Here is a 21,310-nt window from a genome sequence, read left to right as displayed (position 1 = left end):
CTGGTTTCTGGCTTTGAATCTGGAGGAAGGAGCCATGAGCTAAAGAATGAAGATAGTTTCTGGAAGCTGCAAAAGGGCAGGGACAGATTCCCTCCTGAAAGCCCCAGAAAGAAGCACAGCCCTGCTGACACCTTGACTTCAACCCAGTGAGACATATTTTGGACTTGTGACCTACAAAGCTAAAATAATAATAAGATAATAAAGTTATGTTGCCACCACTGAAAACAATTTTATTTTGCTTTGTTTTAAGCTAACTGACCTAATACAGCTGCCATATTTTGTGACACTTACCTAAGGAAGGAGAAGGCTTCCCATCCCTGCACATTCCTGGCTAAGTCGGTCCTTTCTCAGGGCTCCTGGAAACCTCCCACTCTGAGAGGTGTAGGGCAAAAAATATCACAAGCTGGATGGCTCAGGTAGGGTGGCCCAATGTAGCAAATAAAAGTACAAGACCAAAACGAAACCCAACTGGAATACCGAGTTAAACGTGAATTGACCATGCAATATTTGGGACGTACTTAACACTAAAAATTACTGCCTGTACATCTTCAATTTACCTTTAACTGGGCTCCTGTATTTTACCCGGCAACCCTACCCCCGGGTCATAGTGAGACAACACACGGGGTCTTTTGCAAGTTTAAAAGGGTAATGGGAAGACCTGGCATTTTTCCGATTTCCAAGCCCTCTTTAAACACTTATCCTCGTCCCCTCCCTGCAGGCCTTCAAGTTGCTCTGGCACATGGGCGAGCGCGGGAACACCTTGCACAGGCGCACAGAGTTCCGTGGGGGATGCTCAGTAGGGTCTGGGACACTCGCTGGAGACCCTGCGCAGGCGCACAGCGGCCGGCGGGGCTACGGCGGTGCGGTCTCGCGCCACCTCCAACCCGAGGGCAGCACCTGTCGCCTAGGAGGAGCTGCCAGCGCCCTCCCTCCTCCTCCGCAGGGCGCGGGACCTCTATTTATATCGTTCAGCCGGTACAGGCCCATATTGGGCAGTGCCATCAGTCAGGCCCCTTGGCCACCCTACGACCCGGGAGCGTCCTGGCCAGGTCGTGGAGCCAACGCGGGGCCTCTGCGGAGCAAGTGGGGCTGCGCCCGGAACCAGGCGGCACCTCCGTAAGTAGGGGCAGCGCCCCAGGGGTACGCGGCCGCAGTCACAAGTCCTGCCTCAGCTCCAGGCGAGCCACAGCACTTGCAGCCTCTGCTCTAAGTGACTTCCCTCCGGTCGCCTCCGGTGCCTGGCGTCAGGTCGGACTCAGCAGGAGCTTCCCTTCCAGGCCATCTCCGCCAGGCCAGTGGTCTCTGCTCTTCACCTTCATAGTCTTCATAGTATTATCATCCAACGAATTATCTGACCAATGTGTTATTGTGCCTTCCTCGCTAGACTGTAAGCACTACAAAGGTAGGGGCACTTCTGTGTTCTTGGTTGTCTTCCCAGAATCTAAGATAGTTCCTGGCACTTAGAATGGTTCGTTTAAATTCAATAAACGCTGAATGCATCCCTGAGCAACTCTCTTAACTTTAAAGCCGGGAGAATAATTGCCCCACATTTTCCCCAAATGATTCTTAAGAGGAACTAATGACCTGTAATGCGGATTAAAGCACTTTGAAAAGTGTAAAGCACTGTGAGAATGCAAAACTGAACTCCGCAAGAAAAAAAAAAAAAAAGAAAACTAGTCTTATTTGTCTTTATCATCCATGTGCCTGGCTGTTACCGGATGCCTGGTGTGTGGGATGGATTATTATTAAATGGATCAGGTCTTTTTTCATGTTAGTGAGAAGTACAGAGTACATTTAGGGTGGTGTGTGTGTTCTGAGCCATTTCCTACCAGCCTCGGCAAGTATAGGATTTGAGCAAGATGGTGTTGCTTAAACAAAATTGGGTGTGGAGACAGAATGGTATAAACTGGGTGTAACAAACTTAAATAGCTGTAGAATAATGTAACAGACAGGAAAGAGAAAAGCAACAGCGTAAGAATTACAAATAATGACTGTCACTCAGGTCTCAAAGGGCAAATGGGGCCCACTAGATGTGCCAACTGGGATGTGGCAGCTGGCTACTCAGGTCCTGCACATTGTTGCCGCATGGGAATTAAGGACTCAGTGTTGCCATAGCTTTTCATTTTTTTCAGTAGATGCTGGAATATTTTAGCTTAGCATGTTGACAGCTAATTTACAAAACGAAACAAACAAACAAAAAAAAAAAACGAAAAAAAACTGAGCAGCCAATTTGTAATCTCAGGCGTAAGTGAAGCCAATACCTGGCTTCAGTTGTTCCTTAAGAATGGGGTCAAATCCCAGAGAGCAGATGATGACTGGGAATTAATTTTGAGGGTACAAGTGAAAAGTGGGTATCATAATGCATCAAGCTAAAAGCAAGGGAGTCACTTCATGATTCTGAATGATTTCTTTGACTGGAACAAGAGGATAGCAACTTGAAGCATTAAGCACTGATGAGTAGGAGAAAACAGAACTGTTTTTCTGCTGCTCTCGCGCAACAATCAACACAGAAAACATCTGTGTCCTCTGCTAACCAAGAGGTATGTGGGAATTTCTCTCCATCAGCAACCAGTCACTTAGTTCTGCAGCAGACACCAGCTGAGTGTCCTTTAACTCAGTGCAATTCTGACATCGTCTACCTGGAGACAGTGTCAGATCCCACAGGTTGAGGGTACAGTCCCACAGGGCTACCACATTCTTCAGACACTAGTCCCAGCATCCAGAACTTCTGACTGACCCATCACAAGTTGGGGTTCCGTCTTTGGGTTTAATTTGGTAGGGCAGCTCAAAGAATTCGGGGGAACACTTAAGATTTCCAGTTTACTACAAAGGATATTAACAAGGATACAGATGAAGAGATATATAGGGTGAGATATGGGGGAAGCGGTACAGGCAGGTGCACCGCTCTTCAGGATCCCTCCACGTGTTCAGCTGTCCCGGAAGCTCTCCAAACTCTGCCTTTCTGGTTTTTTATGAAGGCTTCATTACATAGGCATGCTTGATTGAACCATTAGTTGGTGATGAACTTAACTTACTTCCTCCTCCCTTCCTTCTCCCTGGAGTTCCAATTCTCTAATCCTGCCTTGTTCTTTCTGGTGACCAGATCTTATCCCGAAGCTCTAGTGGCTGCCAGCCCTCAGTGAACTCATTAGTATACAGAAAGGCATTTATCACTTTGGAGATTCCAAGGATTTTAGGAGTTGTATGTTAGGAAAAGGTCAAACACCAAATACATATTTTATAGTATCACAATAAATTTTATATGTAGAAAAAATCTTGGATATAGTGTTTTATTAACATGTATAAAAGCTAAAGAAAAAAAGGTTATCCTTAACTTGTAATTTAGGACTAAGCAAGGCATTAATTTAACTGAACAAACCATGTTGAGCAACTCCTGTGTCCAGGTGTCATCACAGACAAGAATACAGAAGCGGCCAGGCACAGTGGCTCAAGCATATAGTCCCAACACTTTGGGAGGCCAGGGCAGGAGGATTACTTGAGGCCAGGAGTTTGAGACCAATCTGAGTAACATGGTAAGACCCTGTCTCTACAAAAAAATAAAAATAAATTAGGTGTGGTGGTACATGTAGTGGTGCAGCTATGGGAGAGGCTGAGGTCCCAGCCTGGGCAACAGAGCAAGACCCTGTCTCTAACATAAATAAGTAAAAATTTTAAAGAATACTGAAGTGATGAAGACAAGTCCCTTACCCACGGTGTGCTCATCATTGAGAAGAGGCAAGCATCTGCAAAAGTGAATGGCAATAGCAGTGCCGCAACCACAATGTTCACAATACCAGCAAGGAAGCAAAGGGACATGTTAGTGAGAAAGTGATATCTGAGTTGAATTTTGAAGACCCAGTTGTATTTTTTCAGGTGGATGGGGGAGATGTTTCCAACACAGACTTACATGTGTAAAGACGGAACAGCATGTTAAAGGCATTAGAGCTGTGAGTAGTTTGATACAACTCAAAGATTGAAAAATATAAGGAAGGAAAGTCTGGAGATGAGGCAGGAAAAGTTGGTAGGTACCAGAATGCCTGAATGAGGGGTGGCATTGGTGAAAACAGGCCTAGGATATTTTTTTTTAATGTGGGGTAATAACTTTATACATAGTAGTGGCCAATGTATAAAAGAGTCCTACCCTTAAAAACAGTTTTGTTTTAAACATTGAAACTAGGACATCATTTTCTGACATCATAATGTCACCGTTTCTTGGCTTTCCAACCAATGTCTGTTGAAGGAAGTTTTAAACAGACTGGAATTTAGCCGTGTCCAAGTCATTTCTCCTGTCTTCAGTTTTTTGCCTCGCTAAAAATACAGGGTTTGATGTTGATCAACTCTATCATGATTATAAGCTACTCACCATACTGAACATTTTTATGGGAAAAAATACATGCCAGTTTAGGAATGCAGTAACTTCTTTTCCTGCTGAAGCAGGATTAGGAACTGATTTTGCCCTTGCCTCCTATACAGGCTGATACCAGGGGTATTAAGGCAGAGGGAGGGCTAGAACCACAAGTTTTCAAAGCAGTCCTCACCAGACTAGATAGGGAGGTCATAATCTTTTGTTTTTTCCAATCACTCATAAATTGGTCTACCTACACTCTGACACCTTAAAAAGAAAATTCATAATGTATCTATTATCTCTCTCATACACACACACACACACACACACACACACACACACACACGTAAATCTGTGAATGGCAATAGCAGTGCAGCAACCACAATGTAGAGTTTCCTAGAAAAGAAGGCACAGTCATATATCACATGGTTTACAACATTTAGGTTTCTTAAAAGCTGTGAGTGACTCAACGCAGTTTTTAAAAATTTTGAACTTATACAATATTTAAGATACACAAAGAGGCATTAAGAATAATAAAGTATGTCTTGAATACCCACCAAACAGCTGGAGAAATTAAATATTTATATAATTGAAACTCCTTGTCATCCTTCCCTCTTGCGTTTCTCTTTTTACACAACTCCTGAAGGGAACCACTATCTTGAATTTGGTGTTTGTAATTACCTTTTCTGTCTTTATATTCCACTACAGTTATACAGATCCTTAAAGAATTTATAATTCCAAACTTACAGAAAAATTCCAAGAATGGTACAAAAAGCTCCTGTGTGCCCTATGCCAGATTCACCAAATACTCATACTTGGTCAGAATTGAACATCAGTATTTACTCTATTAGAATATAGAATATTGTTTTGCATATTAGAAACATATCAGTGGTATGTGGCATGTATTCTACAGTCTTTTCCATCCATTATTATGTTTGTGAGATACAGCCATTTGTACAAATGTAGATCTAGTTCATTCTTTTTTTACTGTACAATATTATCTAGTGAATATACTACAATATGACCTCTTATTAATGGATATTTAAGTTATTTCCAAATTTTTGCTATTTCAAACAGTGCTGCTATAAATTTAAACTAGTGAAACTTCAGCAAAACATGGAGAGTTTCCTAGAAAAGAAGGCACGGTCATATATCAACCATTATTTAGAGAAAGTAGCAACTTAAGCAGTAAAAATAATATAGTAAAGATAATGTAAACATTATAAGATTAAGTATTGTCAAACATCCATGGCTTAAAGAAATTGACATTTTTTGCACCACATTAACATTTACAGTGGTTCATTTCTCAAAATGAAATGTAGTAGACAGGAGTATAACTGCTTTTTGAACTTACAAAGTAATTAGAGTTTATTCTCATGATTTATATGCATCTTTGCTACTCTATTTTTCTGTATTATTATGGGTACTATTATTATGAATGCACTAGTTCAGTCTTCTATAAATTGAAGCAGTGAGTAGCTTCCCATTTATATCACCGAGAACATTTATACAGTTTTGTTTTGCTGATGAGAGGAGAATGTACTCTGCCTTCATTACAAGGGAAAGTTACTATCAGCTCTTTTCATTTAGGAGCTGTGTCTGTACCCACAGTGGTTTGTATATGTACCCCAATATTTTTATTATTTGAAAAGTGTACAGATATATCCTGCTTCAGCTTTACCAAGCAAGTTTTACCAGGAAAATTGCATATTGTATATGCATGGCCTTATCTAATTTTCCCAAATATTCTTATGAAATTCTCAAAACAAACTCAGGTGAGAAAACTAGAACATAAAGATGCTACAGAACGTGTTCTTATTGCTAGATAATAGAACAAGGCTTCAAACCCATAGTAAGCTCAAAGGTTAGGAACACAGATTTTGGCTTGAGTAACCTAACCTTTGAGCTTACTGTGTTATATCACTGGAAACTAACAATAATGTCCATTTATTGAGCAGTTAGATGCCAAGGACTAACTTAGCTACTTGATTTGTGTACATTATTCCCACTTTACAGATGAAGAAGCCAAGGTTTAGGCTAAACTGGGATCCAAATCAGGGCTTTTTCACTTTAAAGCCCCCATGTGCCATGCCAATGTCTTCTATGTACCTTGTATGTACAAGGAACAAAACTGAGAATGTTTTTTGAGGTGTGGTGGCTAATATAACTGCCCAGGTATTTTTCTGGATTTTCATCAGTAAATTTATTTGGTCTATAAATCCCTAACGATTAGAGTAGCTTTCAGAACTTGTAATAAATACAGCTGGAAGGAAGGAATACAACAAAAATATATAGGCCTATTTTTTAAATGTATAGTAAATGTTTCTTTAGAATGTTTAAAATAGTTATTTCTGTTTTAAAAGAAATGGTTTTTTGTTGTTGTCAAAGCCAATGTTTTTGAGACAGAGAAACTGCATCCAAGTAAATATTTATTCAAGAAATTGATTTATATTTGGGAATCTTGGGATATCCAAATGCTCTTTTTAAAACAGGACCATTACAGTTCTCTCTTTAAAACAGGACCATTTCACTTCTGAAAACTCTTCAGCTGGATTTAAGCAGAGAAGTAGAGAATAGTCACCCCAAAAGGATATTATCTTACTCATAATCTAGAAATGTATTAACTTTTGCCATCAATGTTATTCTCACTGCATACAACTTATAGCCAAGTTAGAACTGGAGGTAGACACTTGAGATCCTCTTCTAACATTAAGGTTTCTGACTCTAGGAATGTCCTTTTCAAATCAAAACAGCTAATTAACTTCCTTGAAACATCCTGTTTTCATTTCTCCAGGGAAGATGAAGATGAGACAGCTAGCTTTAAAAAACTTACACTAGTGCTTTTTAAGGTGAAGAGAGATTCAGTCTCTGCCACTATGAAATGGGGAAAAAATAAAACCTGAGCAAGGAGGGAGGACAGAGAAATCGTATGGGTTTATGCATTTTCTAAGTTTAGGGTGATTTAGTTGTGTGTTTTAAATATTGTGACTTTTCACATCAGCTGACATTTGGTAGTGCCTTTCAAAACCCAGTAAATATGATCTTTGTGTTATCTACTGTTTTGAATTATTTGTCCCACATCAAAGTTTGAGCAGAATTTTAGTGGACTTTTTTTCAGTTTTTCTTCTTCCAAGGTATATAGTACAAGGCCCTAGTCATGCATTTGCAGACTGACCATTATAACAGTTGGGTATATTTTTTGGAGGGGATGCATACAACCTTTTGGGAGATTTTGCATCTCCTCAGGGAGAATATTAACTGATGCCCCATACCCTCTGCCTGCAGGTCAGCTGTATTTGGTAACTGGAAATGGAATTGCAAAATGTGCCCAGCTTATCACTTCTCTTTCCATACATGTTGGGAGGGAAGTCTTTCCAGTCCTAGAAAAACTTCTGCTGCTGATTAGGAGAATTTGTGACAGCAGTTAATTATTTACTGTTTACATAATCAAAAAAAAATATTTTTAGATACAGAAGTAGTTGTCTTAAACTGCTCTGCTTGGAGTGAATAATATTTGTTTATAAGTACTTTTTAAAACTAATGCTACCTATCTGAATTATAGAGAACTTTTTCTTAGAAGAAAACTGCCTTTTTTCTTTCCTTAGAAATGTTTCCTGACATCTCTGTAGCTTCGTGAGTAATCAGACATGCAAATAGCCCCTCAGAAATCAAGCTAAACTTAAAGAAGACTTATTTGGAAACTTTGGAGAGTAGATCATGGAGTGCAAGATGGAGGGAAAAGAAAAATACCAACATAGCTTGAATTTACTGAATCAAATTAAGAACATGAAAGAATTAGCAGAAATGATTGATGTAGTACTCATAGCAGAAGAAGAGAAATTTCCTTGCCACAGACTGGTCCTGGCTGCATTTAGTCCTTATTTCAAAGCTATGTTCACCTGTGGACTACTTGAATGTAATCAAAGGGAAGTCATACTTTATGACATCACAGCAGAAAGTGTGGCAGTGTTATTAAATTACATGTACAATGCAGCTTTGGATATCAATAATGCCAATGTACAGACTGTAGCTATGGCTGCCTATTTTATGCAGATGGAAGAAGTCTTCAGTGTGTGTCAAAAATATATGATGGACCACATGGATGCTTCGAACTGTTTAGGTATCTATTATTTTGCAAAGCAGATTGGAGCTGAAGATTTATCTGATCAATCAAAGAAATATTTATATCAGCACTTTGCTGAGGTGAGCTTACATGAAGAAATACTAGAAATTGAAGTGCACCAATTTTTGACACTTATTAAATCAGATGATCTCAACATATCCAGAGAAGAGAGCATTCTGGACTTAGTTCTGAGATGGGTAAATCATAACAAAGAATTGCGTACAGAGCATCTTGTTGAGCTTTTGAAGCAAGTCAGATTGGAACTTGTAAATCCTTCTTTTTTAAGACAAGCCTTAAGAAGGAACACAATGCTTCTGTGTGATGCAGGTTGTGTTGACATAATTCAAAATGCATTCAAAGCCATCAAGACACCCCAACAGCACTCTCTAAATCTGCGCTATGGCATGGAGACTACCAGTCTTCTGCTTTGCATTGGCAACAATTCTTCAGGAATCAGATCAAGACATAGGAGCTATGGGGATGCCAGTTTTTGTTATGATCCTATATCACGGAAAACCTATTTCATCTCATCTCCCAAGTATGGAGAGGGTTTAGGAACTGTGTGTACTGGTGTTGTCATGGAAGATAACACTATAATTGTGGCTGGAGAAGCAAGTGCCTCTAAACTCTCTAGACAAAAGAACAAGAATGTCGAAATTTATAGGTTTGTATCTAGCAGCAAATTTGCTTAATTATGTTGTTTTGATACTATCAACAGTAGAAGAGCTGCAAAAAGTCATCACGTCTTAAATTACTTGTAGTCAAAATTACCCTATGTCTCCCATAGTAATAGTATACAGAACATGTTTTTGTGTGCTTGTGTATACATTTGTATATATATAATCTATAACTCGAAATATAAATATAGCATAGATAAAATACATAAATATATATAAATATAAATGTAACATATATAGAACTTAATGAAATCACTCACATTTTTAAATTATTTTTTCTCTTCCTTTAATGAACATATAGTTGAATTTGCATAAGTTAAATGTGTGTGTTTTGATCCCATTTTAGTTTTCACTCTTAGCTTTATTTTCCATATATAGGGCCTAATATACTGCTTTGTTTTTTAAAATCTTGATATAACAAGAAGGAAAGTTTATTAACACTGACTCCTTTGAATTTCTTTTTTAGTTCAAAATTTGGAGTAATAAGTAATTTTTTTCTTAACCATAAGTTACTAATAATCTGTCAGTTTTCATTCTGTGTCCTTAATTTGTGGATCTTGCTTAAATCTCCAATATTGTAAAATGTTTGTAGTCTAAGAATGCTTTAATCCTGGAATTGCAGGGAGAGGAAAGAATGCCTGCTAGGAAGTAGCGTCTCATTTAGGTTTTGCTTTTAAGAACACATACATTTATTTACTGTTTATTCAGCCAGTATTAAATGAGAATTTAGCACTTAAATCTAAGCCAGAAAATGAGAAATATGCACATGGAATAAATACTAGATAGTAAAACTTGCCTTCAATATTTTTCTCCTCTCAGGTCTCTTTTACCAGGGTTTGTTTAGACTTTTCAGTCAGAAAGTAATTCTTAGCAGTGAAGATGGGGCCAAAGAGAGGATAAAGAGGTCTATTACTTTTCTGTCATCTCCTAGCATTACATTATCTGTCTCAAGCTACAGGCCTGTCCCTTTTCCACATTCATACTTTGAAGACCTGTCTAATTTTCCCTAGTAGTGATAGGAGAGGGAATGCGGAGCCCTGGCTGAGTGACCTAGACCTGTGCCCATGGTGGCCAAGCATGTCCCTGAGCCACAAGAACAGCTTCTTCAGCATTATCAGGGAGAGACCACTGAGTCAGCAGAGCAGACCCCCACAGGAAGAGGAAACCTTGGCTTCCTGACGTGGTTCTCACAGGTCCATGCCACCTGTTTTACACTTGCTGTTGGTTGGGTGCCCTTCTTTCCATCTTAGACCCTCTTGACCCAGTACCTCAGGTTTGTTATATACTTCTTTTTCTTCCTCCTCAAGATAGTCTACAATTCTGCCATCAGATTTTTTTCTTTTTTTTATAAAGACGGGGTTTCACCGTGTTGGTCAGGCTGGTCTTGAACTCCCAACCTCAGGTGATCGACCCGCCTTGGCCTCCAAAGTGCTTGGATTACAGGTGTGAGCCACCATGCCCGGCCTTTTTTTTTTTTCAGATCTTATTTTTAATAAACCTCCAACCCTGTCAAAGTGTCTCAGTTTTGGTCCTCAAACGTCTTTCCTTTTAGCTTGTTGAAAGCCCATTTCCCTGTCTAACAGCAAATGCCTAACTAGATACCCCATGCTTTCCCTCCTATTTATCTTGAACTCAACCAGGTTCCCATCACCAACCATCTCCTCCACATTGGTCAGGGTTAGGGTAGAAGTTATTAGTTACCACCATCATTTCCTCCAATAATGAAACTGTCAGAAGTATTGCTTTAGGCTTAAATGGGACTTCCAGCTGATGATCTATGTAATTAAAATCTCCTAGCATTACTGAAGGTCACTGTGGTGCCATTTTCGTGATATGGATGAGAAATTTATCATCCTGTGCTACATCCCTGTTATATTATTTGTGTACCTTAGTCTTTTGATCTTTGTCCAGATGCTCTTCAGTTTGCCGCTACTCATAGATTTCCATGCAGATACATTTCTTATTGACTTAAAAAAGGAAGTAGACTAGTACTCTGGAAGATTATTTCTTCCAAAAAAGATGTACCTTTCTATTTCCTTCACTTATCTCCATTTGCCTTTAAACTGTCAACCTCTTTAACAATGAATGCTTTTGTCACTATTTTTTTTTATGTCATAGCCACTTAATAGTAAGTTTTAGAGTTTTATCTGGGCATTATCTCTCCCCGTTTTCAGTTCTAAATGTGAAAACAAAAATCAGATTAGCAAGTCACCCAGCAAACATCTACTTCCTAACCTTTATGGGATGTACTTCACTCCTAGCCTATTTTCTTAGACTATGTCTCAGAAAATCCAAACCCATTTTTTTAAAGTTCATTTATATATTCACTCAGTTGGCTTTACTTTGGTAGCCCCAACATACATTACAGATCCTATTCCTCCTTTCTCTTCTAAAAGTTATGCAATTAAAAATAGTGATGAAAATATCACCTGTGATTCTAGAGACTTTGGTTTTCTGCCTAGAATTACATAGAAGACAGCCATTATAAGGTTTGATAAATTTCTGCCTTCAGCTGTGACAAGCCAGGCATGCCCCCTTAGAAAGGAGCATGCCTTCCAACTTCCCTGTCAAGCCTCAAGTAAAGAGGTCTCTCTGGGAAAGAAGGGAAGAGTTGGCTTAGACAACTGGGAAAATTCCTATCATAGACTTAACAGCCAGGTGTTAAATGAAAGATAAGTAGTCTATACTTAAAAATTGTACTCTGTATAAAACAAAAAATATCATAATTTTCTCATTTATTTGTAAACTAACAACTTTTTTCTTAATTTCCATGTTTTTCTGTTTTTTGTGTTTTGTTTAATTTTGAATTCCAGATGTACTTGCTGGATTTTCTGGCACATTTAATTTCACATATTTTATCCCACTGTCCCCATTAAGTACTTTTGTCTTTCTCAGACTATGTATCTTCAATCGTGATTGGAGATAAGATTTACCATTATCATGATGCAAGACAAAGACAGCCACAAACTCATCTACGCAGTGACCATATAATGCCCCATCAAAAACACAACCAGTTAATGTGTTGGACTCTAAAAGGCACTGAGAGACCATAAATACTAGTGTCCCTAGCTCTTAAGTCTCTTCTTAGACTGATACTCTGGAAGAAATTACCAAAATTGCCATATCTAGTAGATTAAAATAGATGTTAAGTGCCCAACAGACTCTTGACCCAACTGTAAGTACTGTGACTCTACACAGTACTGTTGACCCAACTGTAAGCCAGCTGGAACCACAGCAGTTCTTAAAATTCTACATATGAGAAATTTATGAATTGAGATGCTTTTAGATTCTCTGCCCTAAAACTGTGATTTCTTTAATGTTCATGTTAAAATGATATTTCTTGTCCATAGAATAAGGCATACTTGTATTTTTGCTTACTTTTATGGTAAAATTACAAATGATTTGCTGAAAAGCTTTCTATTCATTCTTGATTTTCTTTCTTGGAATTAGAAAATGAAGGCTAGTCCTGGATAATCTATACTTTTTCTCTACATTTTTTGCTAAAATTCTTCAGGTATATGTGGTTAATTATTTTAAGGCAAATTATATTTTGTTCATCATGGCTTAAAAAAAAAAAGCAAATGTATATCACTATCTCGTATTAGTTTTTGTCCTCCAATTGAAAGAACCATATCTCATTATTTTTGGTCAGAAAATAAATAAGTGTATTTCTTGGGTAAATTGCTTTCATGTTACCTCTAATCCTGGATACTCTCTCTCTCTCTTGATTTGCAGGTATCATGATAGAGGAAACCAGTTTTGGGAAAAGTTATGTACAGCTGAATTTCGAGAACTCTATGCTCTGGGCAGTATTCATAATGACCTCTATGTTATAGGAGGACAGATGAAAATTAAAAACCAGTATCTTATTACAAACTATGTTGATAAGTACTCTGTAGAACGGGACAATTGGAAAAGGGTGTCCCCCCTTCCACTGCAATTGGCATGTCATGCTGTAGTGACAGTGAATAATAAACTTTATGTGATTGGAGGCTGGACCCCTCAGGTTAAGAAATTTTCTGTATACACAATTGGCATGGCTATACTGAGGCTGGCTGCTATGTTAAAAATTGTTGTAGTTGTTGAATACTAAAAGAGTATATGACTTATATTTTGGTAAAATGCTTTCTGTTTTATAGAATATAACTTAAGGTTTTAAAGTGTTAAAACAATTTAGCAGAATGGGTTTTTAAAGTGTGTTTTCATAGACATGACTTGATTCACTATTCATGCTGTGTTCTTCATAATCCTCCCATCCTTGCTAATTATGAAAGATGTTTGTGATGTGAGATTATCTGTAAGGAGCATCTAACTAGGAGGAAGAAAAGCTGGATCCCCATCCAGCTCTGTGACCTAAAGCAAGTAAATCATTGTCCTTTTCCATATTTAAAATTCTTACCCTAAGTGAGACACTAGAATACTGATCTGTGATGGCACAATCATTTCTATGAAAGCATACTGTGATTGTAACACTTGATGTTTTTATTGGGCATCAGCAGGCAGAGAACCCAGAATAAGGGTGTTTCTCTTGAAGGCCAGTGAAGTGATGGCAAACCAGAATGAAAAATCAGGGGTGTGTGGCCACAGTGGCCTTCTCCCTCCCCTCTGGATGTCCTCTCTAGGTGCCTGGGAGCACTTTTGATAGCATCACACCAGCTGCCTTATTCCCTGGCCAGCTGCACTTTCTAAAAACACTAATCTCACTCGCTCATAGGTCATCCTCATGGTATATAGTAAATTTATTTTTGCCTATATTATTTTTTGTTTCTCCAATTTTGCTTCATGATAAAACTGATGCTATTTGCATTCATTCCAGAAGCTTGGATTTCGCCATTTATTTATAGTATGTCATACCTGTTTTAACAACTTAAACCTCACATTTAACACATTTAAAATTTTCTGCTCTATGTCAAAAAGTAGTACAGATTTCATCACAGCTAGCAGGAGAAACCTGACAGATTATTCATCATTTTTTCAAAACTATCCATTTACATAGTTAATTTTGCATGAATAAGCTCCAAAAACAACTTAGAAGCTTTTATTTGCATTTCTTTCACTAAAATAGAGATTAAGTACTTAAATTAGAAGGAAAATTAAAACTATAAAGTCATCGTTTGTTAATTTATAAAGTCTCTGAACAGAAAAGGTGGATGTTAACTGCACGGAGGAAAGGCTTTGCTGCCTGATTAAGTACCTTGTATAACATGCTAAATTGCAAGATCACACAGGGTTGTGCATGTGCCATGGTGAGCATAACTCTTGGTGTATTTAGAGTAGTTAACTAAAATTAATTGCATAAACTTTCATAAATATGCCAGTTATTTCTTTGTTGAACACTTGCATCCCAAAAAAATGATACTCATGAATCCTCAGTTTGAAGTCATATAAAGTTCCACATACATGTATACAAAAAACATTATTTCTCCTAACATTTATGAATAGGAAAAGCCACATCTATGTAAAAATAAAGTTGTTTAATTTGTACCTTCTCTAGTCATTAAAAATTTATAAAATAAGTATGTTAAAATAACTGCAAATAATTTATATTAGTCCATAAATCTTGAAAAATGAATTCATGACATTTCTATATAAGTCATAATTGTGGTGTAAAAATAATTACAAAGACACTAAAATTTTTTGGCAACTTTGTTTCATATGGATTAGAAAAATATAAAGAAAATGCCTTATAAATTATTAAAATTAGTTTCTCACAAATATTAAAATCAACAACTATAAAGTTTGGTAAAATAGAATTACACTTTAAATACTATTCAAGAGAGCTTCATTTTATTTTTAAGGCTTTGCAGTTGCTTCTTTAAAAAAAAAAAAAAGCTGTAATGAATGTTCCACTGCTAAGATCACAGATTGTCTGCTATAACTGAACACCTTAGGCTCATTATTTTAGAATATAAATACCTCTGATATTGACAGTATACTTATAATCCAAGTCATGGGGTTTGGTGTGTTTGTGAGTATGAGTCACTGTAGTTAACCTCTATTTATCTCCTTGGCTGTCTGCTTTGATTAATTGCATTCATGTACTCACAAAGATCACTAAATTGTATGTTATTATATTGGCTGTCATATTTCATACAGATGGATCTTCCTGATGAAGAACCTGATCGATTAAGCAACAAACTGTTGCAGTATGACCCCAGCCAAGATCAATGGAGTGTGCGGGCACCCATGAAGTACTCTAAGTACCGATTCAGTACAGCTGTAGTCAACAGTGAGATTTATGTTCTGGGTAAGAAGAAGCAGATTGCTAACAGCATAACTACTTTTATTTTCCTCAGCAGTTTGCCTCAGCAAAAATGAAACGTTCTCCTTTGCTGTTGTATCCCAGTTCAAATTTATATACAAGTAGCTGAACTTTGTCTTTTATTTCTTGTTTTCTAGAACACAGTCAAATAAGATTAAAGGAAGTCCATTGACATAGTAAGAGCAAAATTATTTTTATGGCTTTTACAAGTGCCTTGGAATGTAAAAACAATAATGATACATTCTTATATATACTGTCAAGTAATATACTTTGAAATAGGAATAAGCCTTTGGCCACTTTTAGTCAATGAAATATGGGCTTTTGTATCAACTGTGATGGATCTGTGCCATTAGAAGAGAAAGCCACCTTAGGTAAGACTATGCCACAGATTGTGCCAATCCTCATTTTGCCTAACCCACCAAGTTTCTAGAGAGGTGTTATCAAACAATTTTCATCTGAATGCACTTTTTTCTTATGTGTGTCTTGTACCTCTTTTATGTGTGGTCTTGTACTAACTATAACTAGCAAGAACTGGAAAAGACTTAGTTCCACTACAGTGGGTAAAAACAATTCCGTAACATCTGCTGTGTATCCCCTATCCTTCTCCACTCCTTGATTTTTCCTGTTTTGTTAAGTCCTTAGCTCTTTTAAGTACATTTCATCTGCCTAACATTATCCTCTGTCACCTTCCCTCACCTCCCGTAAGTATGGGAAAGAAAGACTGAGGCAGGGAGGTTGACTGGATTGATGAAATGACACCTATGCCAATTCTTTATTTCATCCAATCTGCATTGATGGCTAACTGGAAAACCATGGGGACGATGATGGATAGCAAAGAAATGGCAAGGAAGAAATATGAAATAGGGGTGGAAGCAAACTAAGCATTTAAATAGAAAGTATTATTATGATTTTTTTACCAAAGGGAGGCCATTATCGCTTAGCTGTTTGCACAGCATGAAGTAAAATAATTAATGCACTCAAGCATTAGTAGTTATTTTATGAATTTAAGAACAAGAACATTACGCACCATAATTTATGACTACCTCAGTTATGAGATTCACTTATAATTAAGTTTTTTCTCTGGATATATATTTCTTACTTTGTTATAACCATATACTATGTCATAGCCCCAAAGAGACAATCCCTAACCTATGGTAGATCACCTCGGATAGGTGTATCACTTAAGGGGAAGAAGGCCCTATCTACTAAACATTAAAGTTGGGGGCAGCCAAAAGTGGATAAACGTGATATATCATTTGGACCAGAATGAGATTTCCCCCTAATGTGGAGCCACAACTAGGCTAGAGGTGGAATTTGAATGATAATATATTGTTTGATAAACTACATGGGAAAGGCACTTGTGGGAGCTTACACTTTATTTCATGAACACTGTCCATTGAATGAATGAAAGGAGGTAGATTTAAAAGAACTTGTAAGATTTGAGTGGATGAAATCTAGAAAAGGGTGTGCTCCAGGAAAGTGTGCAATGGTAGGGGCAAAAAAATAATAATAATAAGGAGAATGGAATAAGCAGTGGTTTGGAGATGAGAATGAAAGTGGTGAGAGTAGAGGGTAAAAGGGGAGCATAAATGAGCCCACCAGGGACAGGGAATTGTGAGAGAGAAAGAGCTGAGTAGTAAACTGAGAACCAGATTAATAGAGGCCTTTGGATGAAGAATTAAGGAATTACTAGTGAACAGTGAGAAACCACACAGAAGCAACATGATTAAAGAATGTTTTAGGAAAACTGGTGAGGTAAGCATATAAGGAACACACTGGAAGCGGAGAGACTAATTAGGAAGGTTTTCACAGTAGCTTACACTCTAGTTTCTGAATATTCAGAACTGGAGAACAGATTCATGATCCCCCCAGTAAGCTTTACCACTTCATAAGATTCAGCCCAAAAGAGTCAACTTCTTCAACATTTGCTACTTAATTCCCAAATATATTTATAAGCTTTGAAATGAAATGTAGTTCAGTTGTTTAGGTATTTTTGTAGCAGTCTTAGTTCATATTTAATTGTTCACTGTATATATAATTGGAATTTGGGCAACTATCGTATAGAACCTTAAAACCTTATTAGTTTCAGTGACTCACATTATCTTAGCAAAAGCCCTATCTGCTTTTAGGAATCTGTATGTACCCCTACTATGTTTTGGGTCACTGTCAATTAGTATAACAATAAGCCCTCTTTCTAATCCCTATAATGGATTTAATTTCTTATTATGTCCTAGATGGTCTATAGGGTATCTCCCAAAAAGCAGCCACTGAAACCTTCTTCACCAGGAAGGCAGCATGGTAAAGTAGGGAAGGCACCAGCTTTGGAGTTGAGTATATTTGAATTGAAATCCTGACTTACTACCTGTATGTTCTTGGTCTGGTAAATCTTTTTTTTGTTGTTGTTGCTAATATTAAAATGAGAATGCCTACCTCTTTGAAATATTAAGATAAAATAATATATGTATAATTCCTACAATATAAGTGTTCAGACATTATAACTATTGAGCCCCTTTGTTACAGACACTTTGCTAAATTCTTTGCTTAACAGTTTCACTTAATAGTCATAAAAGTAGATAAATTATTAACTGTCTTCTGTATAGCTGGCTAGATATCTAGACTCATCCTCCAACTAAAAAAACCCTAAAAACATTGTAAAGCATATCTTTAAAAACCTTTTAAGATCTGACATGCCAGTAAGAATTTAGCAGGCCAAAAGCCAAATGAAAGCAGGAGACTTCCAACTATGAAGAACTGAAAAAGTCAACATTCTATACTCAGAAAAACCATAAAACCAGGCAAATTTGTCAAAAACAACCATTTTGTTTTTGACAAATTTAGAAATCAATCATAAATAACAATTGAGAAGAGTTTGGTTTGTTTAAAAACAGTACTGAGCTTGAAGTAAGACTTCAGGCAGTCTGTAGCATTCTCTTGTGAGGCTGGCCCTGTCCCTCACCACAGCTCATTTAACATAGTAATACTGCTAGAGTGGGGCTGGCTACAAAAATCAGAAGCTTTTTTTGCTAAAGGGGGCCAACATGTTTGTGAGTAGATGGTGGAAAACCCACACTCACAGTGGAAAATGGGAAAAGCCTACAATTCTAGCCTGAGATTTTAGTCCTGGTTGGTACAACAGCAGACAAAAGAACTGGCCAGAAATTTAACAGGAAAATCCTGGAAATGAGAAAGTCATAGAGAGACGTGATAAAATCATCTCCTGGAGGCCAAGAAAGCTTCATAAACATGCAGCACCAAAGAGGGCTCAAGTTCTCCACACAGCCCTGACTCATGCAATCCAGGGGAGACTTAAGAGGGCCCAAGCTCTCCACACATTCCTAGATGACTGGAAGGTTGAGCACATGTACAGAGCAGACCCAGGAGGGACAGGCAAAAGGTAAAAGTCACAATAGACTTGAAAACTGTCTGAACTTCTAATGTACTCCCATGCAGATCCACCAGGAGAGGGTAGAAGACTTACTGGTGTTTGACCACAACCACTAGTCATTGACAGTGACTAAGCTATGCAGAAATAAAAATAACTCATAGGCTAAAATATAAAAAATTAAAACAGAGGAGAGATAGCTGCAAATGGTAGAAGAGGCATATTTAATTTAGGCAAATTACTTAAAAACAAACAGCAAAAAAAGGCAGTCAAAAACCAGAAAAGAAAGAAACCCTCAGGGAAAAAAAGAAAATCAGGATAAAAAGTTGTTACTGTATAATATCCATAATATCCAGAAACAACAAAAAAATTACAACACATGAAAAAGAAAAGAAAGAGAAATGTGTAACCCATTTGAGGGTGGGAGTGGTGCAGAAGTATTCAATAAACGCTGTCTCATCCAGGGAGTGAGCCTAGATGTTGAATTAAGGAGGCAGTCTTCAAAGTGACTGTCAAATACATGTTCAAAGAATTAATGAAAACCAATATTAAAGAATTAAAGGAAAATATGTCAATGAGCCCACTATGATATTGATAAAAAGAATAGAAATTATCTAAAAAATAATAGAAATTCTAACTTGTGAAGGACAATAAACCAAATAAAAATGCACTGAAGGGGCTCAGAAGCACATTTGAGATGTTAGAAGAAAGAATCAATGAACTTGAAATCCATAAAGATTATATGATCTGAAGAAGAGAGAAAAAAGTTGGAGAAAAATTAGCAGGACTCAGAGTCAGGTGGAATAATATCAAACATACAAACAGATGTTTAATGAGAATCCCAAAAGGAAATGAGAGAGAGAAGTAATAGTCAAAAATTCCTGAAATTTGATGGGAAAACATTAATCTACAGATCCAAAAAGTTTGTCAGACCTCATGTAGGATAAATTCCCAGAGATCTTCACCTAAATACACAATAGAAGAACTGCTAAAGACAGAAAATTCTTAAAAGCAGCAAGATTAAATGACACATCATATAGAAGCAAACAACAGTATACCTAACAGATGAGACTTACCAGAAACAAAAGAGGCAAATAGGCAATGCAATATTTTATTCAGTGTTACAAGAAAAAAAAAAAACTGATCAATCAAGAATTCTGTATCCAGCAAAACTGTGCTTCCGAACTTAAGGTGAGGCTGGGCACTGTGGCTCATACCTATAATCCCAGCACTTTGGAGGCCAAGTTGGGCAGATCACTTGAGGTCAGGAGTTCAAGACCAGCATGGTCAACATGGTAAAACCCCGTCTCCACTAAAAATACAAAAATTAGCTGGGTATGATGGCATGCGCCTGTAGTCACAGCTACTCAGGAGGCTGAGGCAAGAGAATCACTTGAACCTGGGAGGTGGAGGTTGCAGTGAGCCAAGATCGCACGACTGCACTCCAGCCTGGCAACAGAGCAAGACTTCGTCTCAAAAAAAATTAAGGTGAAACAGACATCCCCAGATGAATAAAGATGGAGACAATATGGGGCTAGCTGACTTACAAGAAAAGGAGGTGATGCTAGACAGTAACCTGAGTCCACAGAAAGAAATTAATAGCACAAGAAATGGTAAATATATAGGTAAATATAAAAGGCAGCATAAATACATGTTTTTCTTTTTTCTTCTCTTAACTTCTTTAAAAGATGTAAAAGAATACAGATGCTCCTTGACTTACAATGGCATTCTGTTCCAATAAACCCATCATAGGTTGAAGATATAGAAAGTAAAAAATGTATTTTATACCCTAATAAGTCCATCATGAAGTTGAAAAATACTAAGTCAAACCAGCATTAGCTGGGAATCATCTGTAAAGCAGCAATTGTGATACTATATAGTTGGGTTTTTCATGTTTGTAGATGTAATATATATGACAATATCAGAGTAGAATAGGAGAAAATGGAAATATTTTGGAACAAAGTTGCTATTTGTAATGAAGTCAACTCAATATTAACCTAAAATAGAGAATGACAAAATAAAATATATGTTAGAATTTCTAGAGCAACTACCAAGATTTTAAAAAATAGTTTAAAAGTCAACTAAAAAAGCCAGGCACAGTGGCATGCACCTGTTAATTCCAGCTACTTGGAAGGCTGAGGTGGGAGGATCACTTGAGCCCAAGAGTTCAATACCAGCCTAGGCAACATAGTGAGACCCCTGCTCAAAAAAAGAGGAAGTTACAAAAGAAAATAGTACACTTAAAAATGTGTTAAATAGGTCAGGCATAGTGGTTCATGCCTATAATCCCAGCACTTTGGGAGGCTGAGGCAGGCAGATCCCGAAGTCATGAGATTGAGACCATCCTGGTCAACATGGTGAAACCCCATCTCTACTAAAAATACAAAAAAATTAGCTGGGCATGGTGGCGCGTGCCTGTAATCCCAGCTACTCAGGAGGCTGGGGCAGGAGAATTGCCTGAACCCGGGAGGCTGGAGTGCAATGGCGCAATCTCGGCTCACCGCAACCTCCGCCTCCCGGG

At 37.6% G+C, this 21,310-nt stretch overlaps 1 protein-coding gene and 1 long non-coding RNA gene across 5 annotated transcripts in view; one reads left to right on the top strand and one right to left on the bottom strand.

The window, feature by feature from the left end:
* Positions 1-21,310, bottom strand: part of LOC116542816 — a 110,084-nt gene that overhangs the window by 62,758 nt on the left and 26,016 nt on the right. The window lies entirely within an intron of this gene.
* Positions 797-21,310, top strand: part of KBTBD12 (kelch repeat and BTB domain containing 12) — a 66,670-nt gene continuing 46,156 nt past the window's right edge. The window contains exons 1-5 of one of the 2 annotated variants that reach the window (XM_032267957.1): positions 798-1,116; positions 7,951-9,132; positions 12,881-13,151; positions 15,242-15,392; positions 17,642-19,091. In XM_032267957.1, the coding sequence (XP_032123848.1) occupies positions 8,063-9,132; positions 12,881-13,151; positions 15,242-15,392; positions 17,642-17,652 (1,503 nt within the window). In that variant the 5' untranslated portion in view covers positions 798-1,116; positions 7,951-8,062 and the 3' untranslated portion in view covers positions 17,653-19,091. Of the gene's footprint in view, positions 1,117-7,950; positions 9,133-12,880; positions 13,152-15,241; positions 15,393-17,641; positions 19,092-21,310 lie in introns of those variants that run through there. The other variant, XM_032267956.1, reaches the window with a different exon arrangement.

This window comes from Sapajus apella, unplaced genomic scaffold (assembly GCF_009761245.1).
Source record: "Sapajus apella isolate SASKATOON/1434 unplaced genomic scaffold, GSC_monkey_1.0 scaffold174, whole genome shotgun sequence".
Lineage (NCBI taxonomy): Eukaryota > Metazoa > Chordata > Mammalia > Primates > Cebidae > Sapajus > Sapajus apella.
The sequence above is the reverse complement of the archived record's forward strand: the minus strand, read 5'-3'. Positions and strand labels throughout refer to the sequence as shown.